General features: G+C 37.4%; 1 protein-coding gene across 1 annotated transcript; it reads right to left on the reverse strand.

Annotated features, from left to right (window-relative positions):
* Positions 1-1,930: 1,930 nt before the first annotated feature.
* Positions 1,931-24,312, reverse strand: gareml (GRB2 associated, regulator of MAPK1-like; the record flags this gene model as incomplete). The annotated part of the gene is made up of 6 exons (XM_079433206.1): positions 1,931-2,705; positions 3,156-3,316; positions 12,849-13,961; positions 15,706-15,836; positions 20,279-20,419; positions 24,201-24,312. 6 exons carry the CDS (start codon positions 24,310-24,312, stop codon positions 1,931-1,933), a joined length of 2,433 nt encoding a protein of 810 aa, XP_079289332.1.
* Positions 24,313-25,759: the final 1,447 nt, after the last annotated feature.

Below are 25,759 nucleotides of genomic sequence, written 5' to 3' on the forward strand. Positions count from 1 at the left end.
ATCCTGTCTCTTTAGGGGCGCCGTAATTCTGTTTAAAACAGTATTCAAACAAATTTGCAGCTATTTGTCAAGCCTGATATAAATGAACAAGAACCGTTCAAAATGTAAAACTTCAAATGGAAGAAGAACTTTGATTGTTTCTGACATCACTGCAACCGTCTTCTCTCTGCAGCGACAAAACAAATGCACACTGCTCACTAAGGTATGGGTATTATTATGTTGGAATATTGGTCGAATTATTTATATTTTAGCTTTGTTAGCTTATTTTATCCTGACTGTTTGACTGGGATAAACGGTTATGGTTAGCCAATGGTCAAAAATGTGTGTTTAGGGCAAAAATGCTATTAAAATGATTATAAATATCCACAAAATAAAAAATTCTATTTAAAATATATATATTTAATCAGTCTTATATGGTCAAGAGTGCTGTTCTTCCAAATAACACCAAGACTGCAAATTTGATATTGATTTTATACAACAATATGAAGTTAATATTAAGTGATTTTAGACAAAATATTGTCTTTATCTGTTTCGCCAACGAAAATAGTCCCAAACAATAACTTACAACTATTTTTAAATGCAGTATTCCAGAAATTATTTAGGCCTACCTAACAAAAAAAAAAAAACCCGCTTCGTTCAGTTGAGCACTATTGATTTATTCTTTTCTGTAGTTGATCCATCAGGATTAAATCATACATGGTGAAATTACAGTACGAATGAAACACACTACCATTGTTAAATATTATTCAAACTACAAAATGCACCTACAGAGGGGGAAGCTGTTAAATAAGCATTCCAGAAACGTTCCTGAAATGCTGATAAAATATTTTTTTTAAACGGTGAGATGAGGCTAAACCTCATTTCAGCAGCTCTGACTCACCTCACACACATCCTCCATCAGCGTGGGCTGTAGGAGTTAGTAAACTCTTAATTACTGTCACCTAATTACAGCGTGTTCTTTAGACCGTAAACTCTTGCTGCTCTTATTAGCGTGTACATCACAAACTAAACTCTTTATTTTTAAGTCCCTAAAAAGTCTCACTTCCTGTGTGCATGACATGAGCTCCATATGAGAGCAGAAGGAAAGAAGAACATTGTGCTCTACATGAGTGAATCTCATCAAACCCGTCAAGGAAAATATATTTAGATTTTTCCCTCAGAATTTTTTCATGAACATTTTGCCAAAATTCTTGAAACAATGTTTTCACAAGTTTTACTTGCGATTTTTTTTGTTTTTGTTTATTCTGATTATTCTCCATAATCCTCTTTAGATCCTGTTTTATTAAGAAAAAATTATTTAAACCTTTTTTCCACATTATAGTAATGAGAATGAGTATTAAATTCAAACATTAATCATGTTTAGGGCTTAAATGTGCTTAAATATCAAGAAAATAATGACACAATCCAAAATAATAATAATGATCTTAATGTAATTACTTGTCTTAATTACTTTAAAAATTAGAATTTTCTTTAAGCTAAATTTGATGATTCATTCATTCATTTTAAGTTTTTTTGTTTGTTTGGTGAAATATGGCCTGTTTCATGAGATTCATCCAAGTCCCGAATCCAACTGACAAACATGTCAGGTTACCAGAAAACAGACAAAAGAGGTCAAAACACAGTCAGTAAACCCTTGGAAGACAGCAGAACAGCCACACCATCAGTTCTGACTGTCTACTGAAGGCACACAAAACCATCCCACCCCAGAAATAAAAATATTCATAACAAAAACATCAAATAGTGCTCCATAATATATTAGTCACGATCTGTCAGTCCTTCGATTAGAGAGGTGTATTTCACACACACACACACACACATACACACACTTATAAAACATCTGAAATAGTCTGAGCAGAAGCACTCATTGTGGCTGGAGTACGCTTGTGTCTCTCAAACAAAAACGTTCCTTCAATTCACAAGGATGCTGGCCTCATATCTTGGGTCTCCATCCCTTGATGAACTGCATGATTTTTTTGACCTGTAGTTTAGTGAGTTTAAAGTCCTCCGACAAGATTTCCTCTGTCAGCTGAGTGAAAATAGAGCCGTCGATCCTCTCTCGGCTGAACAGACCAATCAAGTCGTCCGAAAGGCCGATGAACCGCAGACTGGATGAAACCTCCTCCACAGAGAGCCAGCACAGCTCTGCAGGGGGTCGCCAAGATGATCCGGCCCCACCCTCTGCCCCTTTCACCACGGCAACCGATCCGGAGGCAGGATCTGCGACGACCAGGTCCTCCTCTAAACTCTTGACTGGTCTGGGCGGAGTCTCAGGGCCGCCTTCTGAACCTCCCTGATTGGCTTGGGCCTCCTTGGGGGTGGAGCTAATGAGGTCGGGTATCAGAGAGGGAGAGTTCCTACCAGTGGTGAGCCAATCAGATGAGGCGTGGGCGTGTCCCGGATTGGCAAAGGGGTTAAGGGCACCGAATGGTGCAAAACGGTTTTGCGCCACCGGCCGCGGTCTAGGGCAGGTGGAGTAGTTCTTTTGGGCGGAGTCTGTACTGAGCAGAGGTGTATTGAGGATGTTGGAGGTGTAGGACCCGCCTCCTCGTGGGTGGGACCAACAGGCCTGGGCGGGCTGGCCGGGTTGGCCGGGATCAGGGCTCACGCTGGGGTCGGAGGTCACACAGTCGGCCCAGGTGCAGGGGTAACAATACAGAGAATAAGAGTCTGGCGATGGAGAGTTGCTGCCACTACGAGGAGCAGAACTGATAGAGAGAGAGAGAGGTGTGTTATAATGAAGAAATCGCCAAAAAATCCAAACAGCCGAAAAGTTGCAAAAAAGCATGCTAGAAAGGTGAAAATGTACAATAAAAAAAGTGTCTGGCGTGTTGAAGAAGGTCATGTTAAGCTGTGGTTTTTATCTCGCATTTGCTTTTTTGTTGTCTTTTTTGACCTTTATAGTGTGTGGACCTTTTTGCAACTTTTCATAATAAATTAATGCAAAAATAATATTGTTTTTGTTCTTCAGGTATTTTGTTTTGTAATTTTTATTATAGTTCAATTATCAGTGCGTCCAAGGGGGAATATTTCCTCAAAAGCACAAAAAAAAATATGAATGGATTAATGAACTTACTCTTGATTCCCATTCCTACTTAGTTCCAACCAATAAGTATTTAAAACGGCTCTATTTAAATCCCTACAATAGTCATGTTTACCTTTCTTGCAGTCCAGATGAATAAAATGAGAGGTTTGGGTTGAGTGTCTGTGTGGGTGGAGTTTTAGGCAAGCGGGTGGGGACTGGAGGGCTGGGGGTGGGGCCTTTAGCACAGCGGGGAGGAACAGGTGGAGCGTTTAAGAAACGACACTCCTCTTTCACCTAGACAGAGAGAAGAAATACAAAAGAACAAGAAAGAACAGTTACTGCACAGTGAAAGTGACATCTTCTATATTATGGTCTCGCTATTGTCTCCTTCACAACTCAAGACCTGGTTTTTAAGTAAATGTCATTTCCTGTCCAGCAGAACGTTAAACACCATTTTCTTGTGTCATTAATTCTGAACACAGAAAATCAAACAATAAATGCAGAATATTGAACAATTAATATTAAACACAGAATATTAAATAAATGGAACACTAAACATTAAATACTGAAAACTAAATACAGAACACTGCTAATTTGTTGAGAAACAGAATCTTGTGACAAAAAAATTAACAGGCAAAAATCTTATGTGACAGAATACAAGACTATAAAAATTCAAATTAAGATCACTAACAGATTTAATGTCCATTTTTTAATAATTTACCCTGGGTGTCAGTTGAATTAATTACATGATATGCACCCAATTAATTAAATTAATCACAAATAATTGCATATAATAAAATACATATATATAATTATTATTTATATAATAATGTGTATAATATTTTATATAACCTATTTTATTTATATAAATAGGTTCATTTAATTCTGATATCCACAAAGCTTTAATTCAGAGATCAATATATGTGCATCTTTTTCATAACTTTTTAATAACAATATGCAGGGAAAAAAAAAAATCACAAACTGAAACTCTTGATTTAAAAAAAAAGTTTCAGACATATTCTGCAGTAAACCAGTGCTTACAAGCGCTTATTTCCTAATTACGGTTAATATGGAAATATTGTATCAATGATCATCACAATGATAAACTCCTTTAATATCTGTTATCGCTGTCTAAATTTCCTCTGCTGGGAGGAACAACTATGGGATTCTGGGATACAGTTCACTTCCTCCACAAATACACCAGGGACTTTGTGTGTGTGTGTATGTGTGTGTGTGTGTGTGTGTGTGTGTGTTTGGGAAGCTAAATTACAGGCCAGGCCTGAACCCTCTGTGTGTGGGAGAGAGAGAGAAGAAGGTAAAAGAGAAAGGCTGTAATTCCAGTCAACTGCATCAAAAAGACTTTAATTCCAGCTCTGTTTGTTTTACACTGTAAAACATGTTAGTAATTTAACTTGCTACACTAAAAGCTCTTTTACCACCTGTATTGTTAGTATAAAACATTCAGGTAGCTCCTCATAATAATATTATATCAGTTAATGAAACAGTTATGGCACTCAAATGCCTCCTGACCTCCTGACTAGTCGATAGTTTCATATTTCTGGTATTATCTATCAAACTAATCTAACTAATTTGATCGTTCACTTTTTTAAACCGCGAGCAGTGCATCAGCTGGTTAGTTTGTTACTCGCGGTTCTATTCGCGCCTATTACTGTTTTCTTTTTCTCGCTCCGTTTTTCACGAGTTCATCAAACAACAGTGGTAAGTTAAGTTGGTATCATTCATCAGTCACGGTGAGTAATGGCTTCTTCTCCTGCTATTGTTTTTTGCACTTCATGTCACATGTATAGTTTATCTCTCTCTGTCGGCGATGAGGGATTCACGTGATAAATGCAGGGAAATAGTTATGCTGACAGAGAAGGTTTCAGAATTAGAGACACGCATCCAAACTTTAGTTGAAGACAGTAAGAATGTGAGGGCTGTAGATACTGCTTTGGATGCGGCTAGCTCAGGGAGTCCTGTACATTGTTCAGTTCCGGTATTAGAGCCCATGCAGCAGGGCAGCTGGGTGACTGTGAGGCGGCCTAGTCGCGGGTCAAAACACCACTCTTCCGTTCTGATCAAAACATCAAACAGGTTCTCCCCACTCAGTGACGCACCCACTGAGAAACCTGATGAAAGTGCTCTAGTTATTGGCGATTATATTGTACAGAACGTGAAAATAGAGACACCAGTCACCGTAGTCCAATGTTTACCGGGAGCCAGAGCGCCTGACATCTTGGCAAATTTAAAAGTGCTGGCTAATGCTAAACGTAAATTCAGTAAGATTGTTATTCATGATGTTCGACTTCTCCAGTCGGAGATCACTAAATATAATGTTAAACAGGTGTGTGAACTTGCAAGTACGATGTCAGACACTGTAATATGCTCTGGCCCCCTCCCTCCCCTCCTAATTACGGTTAATATGGAAATATTGTATCAATGATAATCACAATGATAAACTCCTTTAATATCTGTTATCGCTGTCTAAATTTCCTCTGCTGGGAGGAACAACTATGGGATTCTGGGATACAGTTCACTTCCTCCACAAATACACCAGGGACTTTGTGTGTGTGTGTGTGTGTGTGTGTGAGTGAGTGTGTGAGTGAATGAATGTGTGTGTGTGTGTGTGTGTGTATGTGTGTGGCGATGAGATTCATAGCAGACTGTCGTCACTCAATGGCTGGATGTCTAAGTGGTGCCCGCAGAATAACATTTTATAGTTTTATAGACAATTGGACAAGTTTTTGGGGCAGACCTGACCTATTGAAAAGAGATGGTGTTCATCCCTCCTGGGGTGGTGCCGCTCTTCTCTCTAGAAATATGTCACATAGTCTTAGAGTTCGTACTTGACTTACTGGGGCCCAGGTCAGGAAGCAGACAGACTGGCTAAACCGACCGTCTGCTAGCCACCTTACGTCACAGAAGTCAGTTAATTCTCAGCACATAGAGACTCCTTCACCCAGCTATCACACTATAGAGACTGTGTCTGTTCCCCGAACTAGAAAATACAGAAAACGTCCAAACCAAATTAAGAGTAACAATTTAATTGATGTTCAACAAATAAAAAATGCTTACAATACAGAGAAACAATTTATAAAGCTTGGCTTACTGAATATCAGGTCCCTTTCTACAAAAGCACTTTTTGTAAATGATTTGATCAATGATAATAATCTAGATTTGCTCTGTTTGACAGAAACATGGCTAAAACCAGATGAATACACTACTTTAAATGAGTCTACCCCCCAAGATTACTGCTATAAAAATGAGCCACGTCCAAAAGGTAAAGGGGGAGGTGTTGCAACAATTTATAGCAATATTCTCAGTATTTCACGGAGGGCAGGCTTTAAGTATAACTCGTTTGAAGTTATGGTGCTGCGTATAACATTATCTAGAGAAACACGTGCTAGTGATAAATCCCCTGTGATGTTTGTACTGGCTTCTGTATACAGGCCACCAGGGCAGCACACGGACTTTATTAAAGAATTTGCTGATTTTCTATCTGAGTTAGTACTGGCTGCAGATAAAGTCTTTATTGTTGGCAATTTTAATATCCATGTCGATAATGAAAAAGATGCATTAGGATCAGCATTCATAGACATTCTGAACTCTATTGGTGTTAAGCAACACGTTTCAGGACCTACTCATTGTCGAAATCATATGGAACTGATGTTAGTGGTGTTGAAATTCTGCAGAAAAGCGATGATATCTCAGATCATTATCTAGTCTTGTATAAACTCCATATAGCTAAAACTGTAAATTCTACTCCTTGTTACAAGTATGGTAGAACCATCACCTCTAACACAAAAGACTGCTTTGTAAGTAATCTTCCTGATTCATCTCAATTCCTCAGCATATCCAATAGCGCAGAAAAACTTGATGATGTAACAGAAACTACGGACTCTCTTTTCTAGCACTTTAGATACAGTTGCTCCTTTACGCTTAAGGAAGATCAAAGAAAACAGGCCGACTCCATGGTATAATGAGCACACTCACGCCTTAAAGAGAGCAGCCCGGAAAATGGCGCGCAGATGGAGGAAAACAAAACTAGAGGTATTTCATATAGCCTGGCGGGAAAATACCCTATCCTACAGAAAAGCATTAAAAACTGCTAGATCTGATTACTTTTCGTCTCTTCTAGAAGAAAACAAACATAACCCCCGGTATTTATTAAATACAGTCACTAAATTAACGAAAAATAAAGCATCAACAGGTGTTGGCATTTCCCAAGAGCACAGTAGTAATGACTTTATGAACTACTTTACTTCAAAGATCGATTCTATCAGAGATAAAATTGTAACGATGCAGCCGTTAGCTACAGTATCGCATCAGATCCCCTGAGGAACAATTCCACTCATTCTCTACTATAGGAGAGGAAGAATTGTATAAATTTGTTAAATCATCTAAACCAACAACATGTATGTTAGACCCTATTCCATCTAATCTACTAAAAGAGCCGCTTCCAGAAGCCATAGATCCTCTTTTAGCTATTATTAATTCATCACTGTCATTAGGATATGTCCCCAAAACCTTCAAATTGGCTGTTATTAAGCCTCTCATTAAAAAACCACAACTTGACCCCAAAGATCTAGTTAATTACAGACCGATCTCAAATCTCCCTTTTCTGTCAAAGATACTAGAAAAGGTAGTATCCTCGCAATTATATTCCTTCTTAGAGAAAAATAGTATTTGTGAGGAATTCCAGTCAGGATTTAGACCGTATCATAGTACTGAGACTGCTCTCATTAGAGTTACAAATGACCTGCTTCTATCATCTGATCGTGGTTGTAATCTCTTTATTAGTTCTACTGGATCTTAGCGCTGCGTTCGACACGATCGACCACAACATTGTTTTAAATAGACTAGAACACTTTGTTGGCATTAGTGGAAGTGCATTAGCATGGTTCAAATCGTACTTATCTGAATGCCATCAGTTCGTAGCAGTGAATGAAGAGGTATCATATCGATCACAAGTGCAGTATGGAGTACCTCAAGGCTCAGTACTAGGGCCGTTAATTTTCACGCTTTACATGTTACCCTTGGGAGATATTATCAGGAGACATGGTGTTAGCTTTCACTGTTATGCTGATGATACTCAGCTCTATATTTCTTCGCGGCACAGTGAAACACACCAAATTGAGAAACTAACGGAATGCATAGTCGATATAAAACACTGGATGACGAGTAACTTCTTACTGCTAAATTCTGAAAAAACAGAGGTGTTAATTATCAGACCTAAAAACCCCACATGTAATAACCTAGAACACTATCTAACACTTGACGGCTGCTCTGTCAACTCTTCTTCATCAGTTAGGAACCTAGATGTGTTGTTTGATAGCAATTTTTCATTTGAAAGCCATGTTTCTAGCATCTGTAAAACTGCATTTTTCCATCTCAAAATCATATCTAAACTGCGACCTATGCTCTCAACGTCAAATGCAGAAATACAAATTTATGCGTTTATGACCTCAAGGTTAGACTAGTGTAATGCTTTATTGGGTGGTTGTTCTGCACGCTTGATCAACAAACTACAGCTGGTCCAAAATGCAGCAGCTAGAGTTCTTACTAGAACCAGGAAGTACGACCATATTAGCCCGGTTCTGTCAACACTGCATTGGCTCCCTAGCAAACATTGTATAGATTTTAAAATCTTGTTAATTACTTATAAAGCCCTGAATGGCTTAGCTCCTCAGTACCTGAGCGAGCTCTTATCACATTATAGTCCTCTACGTCCGCTGCGTTCTCAAAACTTCCATTTAATAATACCTAGAATATCAAAATCAACTGCGGGCAGCAGATCCTTTTCCTATTTAGCACCCAAACTCTGGAACAATCTACCTAATACTGTTCGGGAGGCAGACACACTCTGTCAGTTTAAATCTAGTTTAAATAAACATTTCTTTAACCTGGCTTACACATAACACACTAATACACTTCTATTATTCAAATCTGTTAAAGGATTGTTAGGCTGCATTAATTAGATCAACCGGAACCGGGAACACTCCCCATAACACATGATGTACTCGTTACATCATAAGAAAAATGGCATCTACGCTAATATTTGTCTGTTTCTTTCTTATTCTGTTTCTCAGTCCGTCTCCGGATCAGATAGTGGATCGGCGCCGGGAGATGATGTATGTGGCCCTGATTGTCAGCGGAGGCCGGACACCTGGATGAGCCCCGGGGACATATCCCCAGTGAAGACCTCAACTTAAAATACAATAAAACTTCAAATAAAACAAATAACTAAAAATATAATAAAATACCAAACTACATAATACTATTATTGTTAGAAATTGCAACAGTATAAAAATAGAAATATAATACATTTAACATTTTAATTAAAACAATAAGTAAAGAATAATATCCTGGCCAGAGGAGAACTGGCCCCCCGACTGAGCCTGGTTTCTCCCAAGGTTTTTTTTTCTCCATTCTGTCACAGAGGGAGTTTTGGTTCCTTGCTGCTGTCGCCTCTGGCTTGCTCAGTTGGGGACACTTAATTTCTAGCGATTATCGTCAATTTGATTTCACAGATACGATTTAAACTAAACTGAGCTAGACAATGACATCTCTGAATTCAATAATGAAATGCCTTTAACTGAAAATTGAGTGTTTAATCTTATTATTATTATTATACATTACTGACACTCTATCCTCCAATTTGATACTGTTAAATGCTTTGACACAATCTGTATTATTAAAAGCGTTATATAAATAAAGGTGACTTGACTTGACTGTAACACCTGAAACATTGTCACTGTATGTTTTTGCCGTGTACATTATTAAGCACACAATGAATGACTCAAAACACACCTGAAAAGACACTGGCTGAGATGATGTGTGATTATGTTTCTGTGAGTGTGTGTGCTGTGAATATGCTCTGTTCCAGTAAACGTTTGCTCATTATTCAGACTTTAAAAGCAACAGTATCAATAATTTAGTCTTTAATCTAGGGCAGCAGTGCTGCATGATACTGTATGGGCTATAAAGCACGTATGAATGTGTGTGTGTTTGTGTGTGGGACGGTGGCAAAAGAACTGAGGAAGACAAGCTAATCTCATGAGAATAAAGAGGATTACTGAACTACAGTACAGCTGAGCTCAGGGTCAAGAGCCCAATAATGCTAGAAAACTGTCTAAAAGAGTGAATCTCACGAAACTGGTCAAGAACATGTCCAGAATTTTTCACCCCCAAATCAATAGTAACAAAGAAATTATATATTTATATATTTTATTATTTTTATACTTTGTTATTAATTATTATTTCTTATTTTTTACTTATTTTTTAATACAAAATAACAATATATATATATATATATATATAAATCTAGATAAAATTACATTTTACTTACAGAAAATTAAGCCTATTTTAGTACCATTATGATTTTTTTTGCAGTATTAGGCGTCTGCTAAATGACTAAATGTAAATGTAAATAACAACTACATATAATTCCCCCATAATGAAAATCTCACTCCAAAAATGTATATATATATATATATATATATATATATATATATTGTTGTGTAATGTGTCATTAAGTAAAAAATACTTTTTTCTATTGCTGAATTCCGGATATGTTGGGACGTTTTTTAAATTTGAATAAAATGAAAACTAAAAGAATTTCAAATCACATGAGTCAATATTTTATTCACAATAGAACATAGATAACATAAATGCTTAAACTGAGAAATTTTACAATTTTATGCACAAAATGCGCTCATTTAAAATTTGATGCCTGCTACAGGTCTCAAAATAGTTGGGACGGGGGCATGTTTAACATGGTGTATAGCATCTCATTCTTTTCAAAACAGTTTGAAGACGTCTGGGCATCAAGGTTATGAGTTTCTGGAGTTTTGGTGTTGGAATTTGGTCCCATTCTTGCCTGATATAGGTTTCCAACTGCTGAAGAGTTTGTGGTCGTCTCTGACGTATTTTTTGTTTAATGATGCACCAAATGTTCTCTATAGGTGAACGATCTGGACTGCAGGCAGGCCAATTCAGCACCCGGACTCTTCTACTACGAAGCTGTAATAGCTGCAGTATGTGGTTTTGCATTGTCCTGCTGAAATACACAAGGCCTTCCCTGAAATAGACATCCTCTGGAGGGGAGCATATGTTGCTCTAAAACCTTTATATACCTTTCACCATTCAACGTGCCTTCCAAAACATGCAAGCTGCCCATACCTTATGCACTTATGCACCACCATAACATCAGAGAAGCTGGCTTTTGAAAAGGAACTCTGATAACACACTGGAAGGTCTCCCTCCTCTTTAACTCGGAGGACACGGCGTCCGTGATTTCTAACAAGAATGTCAAATTTGGACTCGTCTGACCATAGAACACTTTTCCACTTTGAAACAGTCTATTTTAAATGAGCCTTGGCCCATAGGACACGACGGCGCTTCTGGAGCATGTTCACATATGGCTTCCTTTTTGCACGATAGAGCTTTAGTTGGTGTCTGCAGATGGCACGGCGGATTGTGTTTACCGAAGTTGTGGTTTCTGGAAGTATTCCAGGGTCCATTTAGTAATGCCAATGACAGAATCATGCCGATGAGTGATGCAGTGTCATCTGAGGACCCGAAGACCACGGGCATCCAACAAAGGTCTTCGACCTTGTCCCTTACGCACAGAGATTTCTCCAGTTTCTCTGAATCTTTTGATGATGTTATGCACTGTAGATTATGAGATTTGCAAAGCCTTTGCAGTTTGATGTTGAGGAACGTTGTTTTTAAAGTATTCCACAATCTCTTTATGCACTCTTTCACAGATTGGAGAGCCTCTGCCCATCTTTACTTCTGAGGGACTCTGCCTCTCTAAGACATCCCTTTTATAGCTAATCATGTTACAGACCTGATGTCAATTAACTTAATTAATTGCTAGATGTTCTCCCAGCTAATTCTTTTCAAAATGTCTTGCTTTTGTTTTGCTTTTTCAGCCCTTTGTTGTCCCTGTGCCAACTTTTTGAGACCTGTAGCATTTGAAATGAGCTCATTTAGTGGATATAAGTGTAAAATTTCTCAGTTTAAACATTTGTTATTTTCTCTATGTTCTATTGTAAATAAAATATTGGCTCATATGATTTGAAAGTCTTTTAGTTTTCATTTTATTCAAATTTAAAAAAACGTCCCAACATTTCCGGAATTCGGGTTGTAAACCATTTGACATTTGCTTTCCTCCAAAAGTCTGACACAAATATTGATATGTTTGTTTGAGTATCTCGACCAGCCCAACATAGCAACATTGATTATTATTTATCTTTTTTTGTTTTGTTTATTTTGTAATGATAGTCTAATGAAATTAAATGTAATCTAATTCAAACATAAGAATAACAAGAATTTGGGGGGGAAACATCCTTATGTCACGAAAATAACGTCATAATGCAAAAAAAGGGTCCTAAAAACAGGATTTGGGGTAAAATTTGGCCTGTGCATGTTTTTCAATTTAATTTTTAAAGCAATATGAGGCTATGGGCCAGATTTACTAAACAGGGTAAATTAACATTAGAGCACAATTTCATAAAAGCACCGATGGGAGGGGAAAATTCTGCGGGTGATTTACTGACAAGTGCACATTAAAGAACACAGACACAACATTTTGTAAATCACGTTGCGTGATTCATATAAATAATCTCCTCCCATAAATTTACAGATTGAAAGGGAAACTCCTACAAATGCATATTCAATAAGGTGAGTCGCAAAAATAAAGTAAATCCTGACAGTAGTTTTTTTAATGCCAAATGAGGGTTTGCACTGGTTCAAGCTGATAGTAAATCTGGCCCTAAAACTTTACATTTTAATGGACAATCTGTGTAAAATGGCTGCTCACAGCTTCAGATTTGGGTGGGACAGGAGGTGGAGTCGATACTCTCGACACTCTTCCTGCTTCCATCTGCACCATGGCGACGTGGGTGGAGCCCACCGTTCCATCCAATGACGTGGTAGTGGAGTGGAAGGATATGAGGTTATGCTCCGCCTTCACTGCGCTCTCAGACGTCACCCCGAAACTTCCAGAACTCTGATTGGTCCAGAGCTCCTCGTATGGAATCTCCTGTGTCTCCGTTGACCAATCGGGCGTGACGTATTCTCGCTCCTCTCCGTCACTAGAGGGCAGCGTGTGTGAGTCGACCAGCGAGTCTCTGCAACCGTGTGAGATCGTGTGTGTGACGGCTCCGCCTCCGTACACGCACAGAGACAGTCTCTGCAGGGACGTCCCGAGCTCGTCGCGCCCGTAGCCCTGAACGCACACCCGAATCCGCCGCGGACTAAGACACTCCTCGGAGAAATCTGTCTTTACCTCACGAACGGCACGCGAGTAATCGTCCGGATCGAAGCTTTCCTGGCAACGCAGAGTGCACTGTAGCACCACCTGCTGGTAGGAAGCTTCCGCGCGCAATAAACCCTCCGGCAGAGTGAAGCGTGGCATGTCCGTTAATAACAAAAAGTGAGACGGCACGACTTCCTCTTTGCGAAGTATGCAGCAGAGAACGACAGTTTTGCTGATGATGCTGAGGAGTTTATATCGATGGCCCTCGCGGATCGCGTGCAGATCGTACAGGTTGCGAGGAGGTCGCGACGGCACGGACACGTTCACGGGCAAACGCACACGCTCGATGATGCTGCGCACGGTGTGTTCACCTCCCTGCATCTGCAGCTCCTGCGGCGAACGTGTGCAGAACCGCCCGCGGCACTGGAACGGCAGACTGACACTCTCGTTGGTCCGATGGTTCATGCATATCAAACAAGGCATCTTTGTGCGGGCGGGACGTCCCAGAGCTCCCCCTGCTTTGCCAAGTCGCCGTAGCAGCGCAGTCAGGCGGGATTTCTCGCGAGTCGATTGGACGCAGAGCAGTTCTGCCTGGCCCATGAGGGTTAATTCATCTCCCGCCTGCAGAGAGAAATTATACAACTCACTGTCCTCTGTAAACTCCCCAGAAACCACCTACAGCGAGAAAGAGAGAGACAGATGTTTTAGCATTTAACGAAAAACACATTACTGATGTCATAAGGTTACAGACCAGGATAAACTTTCTTACACAATCTACAGTCTACTCATAATTTACAGCAGTTAAACTATATTCACTTCTAAAATTACTTAGTCAAGGTCCGTTCACACCAAGAACGATAACTATAAAAATAACTACAAACGATAACTAGATTAGCATCCACACCAACAGATGATAACATTCTGATTATTATAAGTGCATGCTGCAGTTTTGTCAACTACCACTTAAGATGCTCAAACTTGGGATCAAGCAGGATGGATTTTGATTGGCTGTCCATGATTTTATCATTCATTAGCCGGAAAAAAAAATTGTTCTAAAAGTGATTACAACAAAACTGTTCATCTGTGCTGTTATTATTTCAGTTTTGGTGCGGCTATTCTCATATTAATATTCTCATATATCATTACAGTTATCGTCCTTTGTGTGAACAGCCTTTACACTAGAATCAATTATGAAAATCTGCTAACTAAATTTAATTAACTATTAAATTACAATTTGAATTGCCAGCGAGTTTGATTAGCAGGCGATCTGACCAATCATAACACAATTTTTGCCCGACAAACAAACCAGACAGGAGAGTAGATTAACGTCGGTGGAGTTTAACTTGAAAAATGGTGTGTATTGACGTCCTTCCATGTTTGAAACAATATACCTAATGATCATTCATGTTTATGAATTGATTGTTGAACTGAGGCACTACAGTGATCTGTCACGACACATTAAAGAACCACAAAACAGTATTTATTGTTTGAATTTCTTTAAAAAAGGACCAAATTTGAAGGCGGAGACTGTTTAATACCAAAAGTAACCTGCTCTGTATTGTCTGCCGACATGTTATAGATAGATCATTTTATTTGTCCTCAGAGAGGAAATTCAGTTTCATATAAGGTGCGTATACAACACAAGGACAGCTACCCATTATCAATTTCCTCTTTGCTCTGCCATGTATTTTTCACTATGGTGTGTGGCGTGAGAGCACCATGGCTTGTCAGACATAGCAACAGTAACTAAGGAAGGCATGTCTTTGCAAAGAGTCAATTAAGGGGACAATAATAATTTAAATATGTAACTACCAGAGTAATTGATCACTTACACTCAAAAACATTTAGGAGTTTTAGTTGAATCAGTGAATCATTTCTTTTGAACTGATTCATTTGCATGAAACTGTTGAAACAATCTCATGCAATGAATTGGACTTTACAATGAAAAATCAATTTTAAAGCTGTGTGCATAATACAGTGTGACAAAGTATTTTGTCATAATAAATGACTTTTTGTTGGAGATTGTACTACACCCTTGTAAAGCTAGTCATATTAAAATTTGAATACTTTATTCATATTTTGAATTAGTTTTTATTTTTATGTTTTCTCTTTTTATTTTAACTTAAATTTTAGTTTGCAGTTCGTAATACTTTTTTAATGTCTAATTAAAAATCTAATCTTTTAGTGTTAAAAAATCATTTTTATTTCAGTTTTAATTTTTGCCATTTTAGTACTTCAACTAAGCGAAAATTTGAATATTGACTTGGCAACGAACTGAAATAAGTTTATGTTTTTTATACAGTATTTCATTTAATTTCAGCTCATGTTTCTTTCAGTTAACATGTTTTTTAATAGTTTTAGTTAGTTTTAGATAACACTAATGATAGATTCACATGAGGGGTTTTGAAGCTCTTGTTACCTTAACGCTAAATGTGATGGGCTCCATAACGAACACGCGATCAGGAAAGATTCCTGCGATTTCCTCCACGCTTCCAAAGTACTGAACTGGCTCACGAACATCCCGATCCTGATCCAATAACTTAAACTTCCCTGAGGACAGAGGAAAACAGAGTGAAAGAAAGAAAGTGTTCTGGAAAATTTCCCCAGAAGTGAGCTAAAAGTGTTCATTAGTGACATCCTGAAGGGTATTTAAAAAAATGCAAATGTTTTTTTTTTGTTTTTGTTTTTTTTGAGATTATTAAAAAAAAAAGCCTTGTATAAAAACCAGCAGAAGTCTATGGTATGTTCTCATTTAAGCGTAAGCGTGTGATCTTATAGGTAATTGTCACACACACAGATAAAGCGTGAGAGAGTGTATCTCTCTTTGTCTTTCTGTCTCCTGGCAACAGCTTTTCGTTCTTTCTTTCTGCAGTTCTATACGATCCTCAGAGCTGAACGGGTTTCTTTCTCTTCTGGAGTTGCACTTTTGTCGGTGCAATCATACAAAATCTCTTCATTGTAAATATCAGTTGTAGTATCTTCACCCAATCACAGCAAGCATGAATTTAAACACATCAATCACATTTCATTGGGACACATGACGCACATTTACCAAACAATCTAAACAGAGACTTTCCATAGACTTCCTGTTTGTGCTATGAACATGAATGATTCCTAAAATGTGTGAAAGAGGTAAGCTTTTACTGTATTAAGTGATCGTACTGATTTATTTCCACCTGACAGACTATGGGAAAAAACTCAAATTGTAGACCTAAGTATATAGCAACACCCTAGAAACCACATAGCAACTCAATAAATCCAATCAAAACACATTGGCAACTGCATAGCAACACAAATAAAATACTTAAAACACTCTACTAACTGCATAGCAACACCATAGCAACTGTATGGGAACACACAAATAGAATACTCAAAACACACTAATAACTGCATAGCAACACTATAGCAACAGAACAGGAACACCCTGGCAACCACTCACATCAGTCTAGCCTCATAGTAGTGAGTTCGGATTGGTCAACAATTCTAAACCTACAGTATTAGTCTAATCTTAACCCAACACCTAAAACAGTATTTTTAGAAGTAAATCAAGAACTTTTTGTGTTTTAGAAACCATTTTTCCTTCTGAGGATCAACCCAGAACAGTTTCTTTCGCATTTTTGTTTAAGAAGGCACTCTGACGCAAGTTTGTCCCCAAATGTATATCTAAGAGAGAAACACACATGCACAAATGTTGATTTGCATAGAGCACAAAACTGACCAGTGATCAGCAACTCTTTCAGCTGCTTTGGTTCTCAAATTCTTTTTGCTCCATTTTTCCATAGTGTAAAAACACTATGTATATTATTGTTATGTTATAATTTCTCTATGGAGTTTATTATTCCTAAGTTTATTATTCCGAGAACCCTACAGTAGCTCAGAAACACACACACAAATATAATGCGTTTATGTTATGCAGATCTTCTATTTTAAGAGGCATCAATAACAACCTTCTTCCACATCATTAAAATCACAAGCAAATCTAAAATATCAACATGGTCTCATCTTCTGCATCTCTCAGCTGTCTAAAAATCATTCTTCTGTAATTCCATCTTCCTTATTAGCACTCTATCGGTCTATCTGAGAGACGTTAGACCCGGCCGCGGAGACACAAATGATCTCATCCATCCCTCTCAGCATCTTACTGCCTCCGGAAACCCCAGCAGATGATCTCATTGGTCACCTGACCTAATGGTGCGGGTGGCGGGTATATTAGGTAACGGCCGTCCCATGAGAGGAAGTCCAGCACAGTAATGTCTGCGATTCCGGAAGCTCAGAAAAACGGGCTCCTCCGCGTCTCCCATGGGAATGACGTCAGGATGAAGTAATGATGAGTTTGACTTTATGAATGAAAGCGCCATTCTTTGAGCTAAAAGCATCGTTCTCTATTGACAGCCATTCATAATATGTTGTGTGTTCGAATCAAAATCTGATTAATTAAAACTTTATGGTAACACTTTATTTTAAGATGTCCTTGTTACACATTACATGTACTTATAAATTATGCATAATTACATGCAAGTAACCATAAACCAAACCCTAATCCTAACCCTAACCATATAGAAAGTACATGCAGTTAATTAAAATGACTCAGTACTTAAATCATTGGTCTAAAACTCAATTCCTGGAGGACCACTGCTCTGCACAGTTTAGCTCCAACCCTAATCAAACCTGATCCAGCTAATCAAGGTCTTCAGGATTACTAGAAATTTCCAAGCAGGGGTATTTGGAGCTGGTTGGAGCTAAACTCTGCAGAGCTGTGGCCCTCCTGGAATTGAGTTTGAGACCACTGACCTGAATAATGTATAATTACACTGTAACAAGAAAACCTTAAAATAAAGTGTATTAAATAATCTGATATATATATATTAGTTTTTTCACATTAATTTAGACAGACAGACAGACAGACAGACAGACAGACAGACAGACAGACAGATAGATAGATAGATAGATAGATAGATAGATAGATAGATAGATAGATAGATAGATAGAACACATTTGATATAGGCCTGTATGGAAAACCTTTTGTATAAACAGTAATTAGTGCTAATTGCAACTAATTGCACATTTTTTCTGAAATTATTCGTGATTAATCTCACCTAACATTAAAGATTTTAAATATACTTTTGTATTGCAATAATTTCACATCACATTGTTATGAATGAAGGCTTTCCTGTAGCTCAAATAGTAGAGCATGGCGCTAGCAACGCCAATGTCATGGGTTCGATTCCCAGGGAAAGCAAGAGCTGCTAAAATGTAAAAACTGTAACTTGAATGCAATGTAAGTCGCTTTGGATTACAGCGTTTGCTAAATGCATAAATGTAAATGAAATGTAAGTATCACTGATACCAATTCTACTGATGTCTCTATGACTTTTTTCCCCCCCTAATATTTAACCATTTACTATAGCCATTCAACATTACAATATAAATAAGAGCTATCAATTTTAACATTTATTAGACCTCTTTTTTTCTTTTGTTATTTGATTAATAGACATCACAGCAGCTGGGTTATTAGGTTATTCCGCTGCTGTTACTTTACGAGCTGCCGCTGCTGAACGTGATGCGGATCTAACACTCGTAGTTTCATTCATGCTTTAATATGAAATGATACATGCCACAGTGTGCGCCGCCGTATTTGTGTGTACAATTGAAGAGCGCGTGCTATGAGCACAGTATAAAGGCTGACAGGACAGGAAAATTAGTTTTTACTGACATATGGCCTGCAACATCTCATCTGACCGCAGTTCACTGATGTTCTACTGAAGCTCCTCGTCCCCTGTACCGTTTCCACGCTCGTTTGACTCGCACCTGGTGCTGAGGTGTGAGTGGAGCGCACGTCAGAAAAGTCTCTTGTTTGATGTGCTCGTAAAGACGTTCTGCATTTAAATAAACCCAATTCTTGTCAAGAAAAAAGAGACAGAGACAGCAGTTGGGAGTGGGGTGACCAACCCAAGCCCCGCCCCAGCATTAAATATTTTTAACGCCGTTAAACTGGAAAAATTAATAGCCTGCATTAATGCACAAATTTTGACAGCACTAGTAATAATATTTAAAAAATATATATCTTCACTTTGATATTTTTGTCTTTATTTTCCACAAGAAATTTACAATCTTCCAAGTTCATTTGTTGAATGCTTTGCCCATATTGTATGAAAACACTCACTGCAATAAAACAGTGAATTGAGACTGTATGTGTGTGTGTGTGTGTGCGCGTAATGGAGAAAACATCTAAGTGAACATGTGTGAAGTTAAGTGCTTGAATACAACAATCAATATACTGTTAACAATCATCTCCCTCTCTCTGTCTCTCACTCTTTCTCTCGGCTCTAAGTGTTGTTTTTAATAGCTTGTATGCTCTCAATGAGAAATCAGTTTTGTTTGCTTATTTTCTTAAAACTGAACTTTTACAAACTGGTTGTGGAAGAAAAAATACAAGCATGCCTGTGTGAACATTTTCAACATGATGCAAGGATGCTGCATCCAATGAGTCCACCCCAAAGTCTCTGTAATATTCTGGCCTCTAGATAAGGCTCTTTTGACTATTTATCATCCACCAGGAGTAAATCATTTATGTTTAAATGTAATAACACCTCTAGTCAACTGCAAAATAATCGGCAATATCATTCATTCATGTACATAGAACAAACTAAAACTAAAGAAATAACGCTAGAAAAAGTGCCTCATCAATCATCACTAAATTATTTCTTGAATGCAAGTACCCCTGTTTTGAATTAGGCTTTATTTTCATATTTTCTTTTTCATTTGAGTTTTAGTAACTTTGTAACCTGTTTTTGTCATTTTTATTTATTTATTTTTAAATATGTCTAAATAGTTTTTAATTTTAGTTTATTTGGTTTTAGTTATTTTAGTACTTAAACTAAATGAAAATGAGAAATGTTGCCCTGACAACTAGCTTAAAATAAGTTTAAGTTTTTATGTTCAATTTTTTTTAGGTGGTAGTTTTAGTTAACGATAAGAACCCTGTATGGTACCTTGATACTGCAGTGGGATGTCTATTTTGGGTCCGATCACATAATGACCCTCCTCCAGGCTGTGGGCAGTGACGGTGGTCCACTGTCTGCAGGAGTGAAGTAAAATCACATCCTCCTCCGACAAACCCTCCACATTCTCACCTGCACACACACAAAAACATACAACTGATAAGCACAATAATTCATCTTTTACAGGTTCAGCATTTTACTGGCTGACACTTGGCTTTTTTTTTAGATGCTCATCAGTGGTATTACTTGTCTGATGTATTAAATGTTAAAAAGAACAGAATTAATTTAAAACAGAAATATTTTGTAACAATATACACCATACCATTCAGACGTTTGGGGTCAGTACATTTTTTTCTTTCTTTTATTTGAAAGTAACACTTTTAATACTGTTAGATTGATAGAAAGTGATATATAGTAAAGACTTACATTGTCAGAAAATATTTCTATTTTAAATAAATGCTATTTATTCATCAAAGAATCCTGATAAAAGCATCACAGGTTCCAAAAAATATTAAGCAGCACAACTGTTTCCAACATTGATAATAAATCAGTATATTAGAATGATTTCTGAAGGATCATGTGACACTGAAGACTGGAGTAATGATGCTTTGCATCACAAAAATGTAATTGCATTTTAAAGTGTATTAAAATAGAAAAACATTATTTTAAGTATATTTCACAATATTACAGTTTTTTCTGTATTTTGTATCAAATAAATGCAGCCTTGATGAGCATAAGCTTTAAAAAGCATTAAAAATCTTCTCCTAAGTGTAATCTCTGTTTGCAAGGATCTTTAGGCACGTTTTTTGGGAGTGCCCCTCTCTCTCACCTTTTTGGCTCTCACAGGACCTATCATATTTGTTGGGTACTACTGAGATATGTTTGACTTCGCGCCATTTTTTCATGAATGACTTTTGGGACTTCACCTTGTCCATCCAACAAAGATCTTTACTGTTAGCTGCTCTCAAAACAGCAAACAAATTGCTTGTCAAGCGCTGGAATCCTCCTCACACAATGGACAGATGAACCTGGACGGTGTATTTGTTGGACCTTATCTCAATGGAACTCTAAACTTCTCGTATACATGGATCTAATGTGAAAACTGTAAATTTATGGCATTCAGCTTTTAATGTTGTGCCATCTTTTCTAAAATCTTTGTAAAAATTATTTTATTGTTATTTATTTATCTATTAATATTAATTTATTATTTATTTAATTTGTATTTATTTATTTTAAGTCTACTAGAGGGTGGGATGGGTTCTAAATTTGCACAGCTGTTTTTTGTTTTATACTACTGTTCCCGGAAGAAAATTCAATAAACAGTTGTTAACAAAAAAAAAAAAAAGCATTAAAAATCCTACTGATCCCAAACTTTTGAATGCCAGGGTAGCAAATCTCAACTGCTTGATTGTTTTACCACAGAAAATGTAAATTACATTATCAGCTAGCAATATCTTAAAAGCTGGATATACAGTACCAGTATCCTACTTTACCTGCGTTCCTTCAGTACACATTGTAAAGCAATACATACAATATAGCAAATCTCAGCTGTGTGATTTATGTTGTCGCAAAAATGCAAACTATTATTGCACAGCTCTGTATATCACATTGGATATATTATTCATATAGTACATGTAAAGCAATATATACTATACAGCAAATCTTGTTATACAAGTAAATTTGACTAGACTTTAATATTATTTTTTACACAGACACAACTTGTTCTCTAGATATCAGCCACTGGAAAACCCAAAACTACAAATCACAATGCATCTGACCGTGAAACTGACTTAATTTGTCACTTTAAAACACACACAGCCAAAGAGACAGCCAGTCTCTCTCACACACACACACACACATCAGAGCTCAACCACAAGCATCAAATGAGCTCTTTGAACTTCCGCACATGGGGCTTATGGGAGAGAACTGAGGTCAGCAATCAGACACAAACAGCATCACCTCACAAACACCAGACTGATCTCTCTGCTGAAGAATGGATGCATGGACAGACAGCGAGAGAGAGAGAGAAAGAGAGATGGACTGTATTGATCGGGTATTAAAAGAATTCCTCATTCAGACGAGTCTCAAAACAGATGCTTTACACAGGGAACAAGTCCAGCACACACACAGACACGTTCTCTGCAGATCGTCTGTTGTGTATAATTACTGCTGTCTGTGCTGATACAGTGAGAAACTCCTACACACAAACACATCACAGCAGCATCTAATCAAGCAGATGATCTGAAGATCCATATATAAACCATATGCTCTTAAAAGTTAAGGTTTCAAAAGAGTTGGGGGGTTTTCAGTGATGCCATATTAGAACCATTTTGGGTTCCTTAAAAGGACCATTTTTAGTGTGAGAATATTTATACTAATCTGTTGTCATTCTACCATATTTATCATTTATATACCATATAATAGTGTATTTATTGCACTTTAAAGGGCCGTTCACACCAGATAAGTTAACTGTGGCTTAAAGTTTTAATAATCATTCTAACTCTATAAGTGCAAAACATTTCAGCAAGTTTTTGCGGACAAAAAAAGGTGCCTTGCTGATTGTCAGCAGTGTGTGATTTATAAAGCAAAGCTTCCACAAGAGTCGCTTTCAAGCCAAGCAGCTGAATGCAATGTATTTGCACGATCAATTTGAACATGAGCAATGAATAGCAAACAATCGCAAGGATTCCTATTGAAATGAATGGATTTCAATGGCAAACTTTTGCCAAGCAAATTACAGTACCTTAAGAGAAAAGCAATGTGTAGAGCAATGTGTAGAGTAACGACAAAAAGGAACAATATCATTTGAATCACTTCAGAGCATTTCTTTCCTAACAATAAAAACATTGTCAGCCAAACAGAATCCAAATGACTTTAAAGAGATGGAGAATGTGGCGGACGACATTATGACAGAATAAAGTGAATGTTAATGTTTGTTGGTATGGACACTAATAATATAGCTATAATTATCGGCATTGTTCTTTGGGTGATCAGACATAATAAATATTTATACAGTACATGGACATTAAATAAGCAATAATCCATTGCATCCTTAATCAGGGTACATTCATCTTTATTTTAACACAAAAATACTGAATTAATTGTCTGAAGTTCAGTGTTCTTTTAGCTTCTTTATCAAAAATAAGTTACAGACTGTTAAAAAAAACATTATCATATTTTATAAAAATAACCAAATCTATTGGAACTTTATTTTCCCAATCTGATTCAATCATCTTTATGAGCTTCTGAGATAATATAATGTTTAAAGAGTTTAAATGAATGATAACAGTATGCATTTATTTCTTTAAATATGCTACTCTTACCACAAAATATGGAGTTTGACTGATGCAAACACAAAAATGAGTCCTGAGTCCCATTCAGAAGCTTTTTCCCACCATAGAAAGTTCAACTTTCACACATAATGTGTCAACATCGACGGCAGTTTAATTCTGTCTTCTTCAGTTGTGATTGTTGAGTAAATGTTGGAGTTTCTTCAGCAGGAGGTTGTTTAGTATTCAACACACACTACAGCACATTACAACATTAACATATGAAAAGAGCTGCAGCTCTTTAACACACAACACACACTCTGTCACCTTCAGCCAAAAGACTGATCAACTACACACTTCACTGAGGATTCTGTGTTACAAACACCGACACAACGTTTCATTAAAGCGTGCATCATTTTATACGAGAAACATAGTGATTCTTCGAACTGTTTCCAGACTTCATTTGCATAATAAGTCTCTAAAGTTCATTTATAAACCAGAGAAGTGTGATGTTTCTCATCCTGCTAACTTTGACTCTTTGACGCGACGCGCGCGCAACATCAAACAAACCGATCCTAATGAGCTCAGATTAGTCGCGCCTCAGTTTATTATAACAGCGTTCAATAACTCTGACGGTCTCTTACCGTGGCTCAGGCGCACGAGTGTCGGTAAGCGGAATTTGCTCACGATCACGTCCAGCGGCAGCGACACGGAGCTCCACGAGAGTCCGTTAATGCTCGCGGATAGTTTCTCCATCTTTCATCCGTCACCATCATCATCATCACGCGCATCACGGGAACGGAACGGAACCGGTGTCAAGAGCGCATCGCGCCATGATGAAGAGAAACGCGTGAGAGAAACTCCGAAGTGATGTGATCTAAACCGGACCCGCCGAGGCGCGCGCAACGCCCTCCCTCTCCCTCCCGCACCGCGCGCACCGGAACACCGGAACACCGGACTGACAGCGCGTGCACTATACATCCCCGCGGAGATTCATCACCTCAAAGTGCCAACGGGATGTTAATGTGTTAATATAATCTCTAATAGATTTCACAAAATATAGCGTTTGATTTATGTGATTATTAATTAACTTCCAGATATTATAATAATGTTAAAGACCGTGGGAACAGGAGCCTATGCCAAATAAGTTAGCTAAAGACTTTTGGGGAGTGCATGGGCGACCTAATAGTATCATTGCCCTTAGTAATATCCTCCTGAGAACCAGAAACAAAAGCTTTGTGAATTTAGTAGCCTATTTTTTCATGTCATTGCATTGTTTAGATAAGTGGTTCTCAAACTTTTTATACCGAGTACCACCTCAGAAAACAGTACCACCATAAAATTAAAATATTCATGCAGCTTAGTAGGCCTAACTATTCAGCTACAGCTCTGCGCAGTTGAATAACGAGGCAGTTTTATTCCTAATAGGAATATTTATTGTTGTCAGCCACTTTAACATTGTAAATACACAGTTTGAACATTAACACGGCACAGTGCTTACAAACACGTAAATAAAAAACTTTAAAAATGATTAAATTAAAATGCATTGTACCTAAAAGTTAAATAAAAACCATACTGTACTTAATAACTTCACTAAAATAAAGATTAAATTAAAATGTATTGCGTTTTAACATTAATTTATATTTAATTTAGTGATTCCTCTGAGTACTTGTACCTGAGAACCACTGGTTTAAAGCATAAGAAATATAATATATATATATTTTTAATATTATATTGTATTCATATATGTTGTGTAGAGGACACCAGGACTAAGTTTTCAAAAAAAAAAAAAAAAAAAAAAGACATGAAAAGGCAAAAACAATGGGATTTTTTTAAAAATCACCAATCCATTTTTAAGTTTTAGGATTTTTTTTTTTTATACCAAACTTTGTATAAGGATGATTCTCAACTATGATATAGAAGATATAACAAAATGATTTGATATTTACCATTTTGCTTTATGAAATGTGTGTGTAAAATTGGTTTTCCCATTAAACACAGTGTTAACTATACACTGCATCTAATAAGATGACATAAAACTACGGACAAAAGTCTATCAGAAATGTGAAGATGTTGGGTAAATTAGTTGGATTGGGAGGGGGGTGTTGTCTGCTGTTATGTCCCCACCAAAATGAAACCTTCACCCAGGGCCAACCCAAGCCTTTATGGGGCCCTAAGCAGATTTTTGCTGCTTAGGGCCTTT

This window comes from Barbus barbus (assembly GCF_936440315.1).
Source record: "Barbus barbus genome assembly, chromosome: 14".
In the NCBI taxonomy this organism is placed as follows: domain Eukaryota; kingdom Metazoa; phylum Chordata; class Actinopteri; order Cypriniformes; family Cyprinidae; genus Barbus; species Barbus barbus.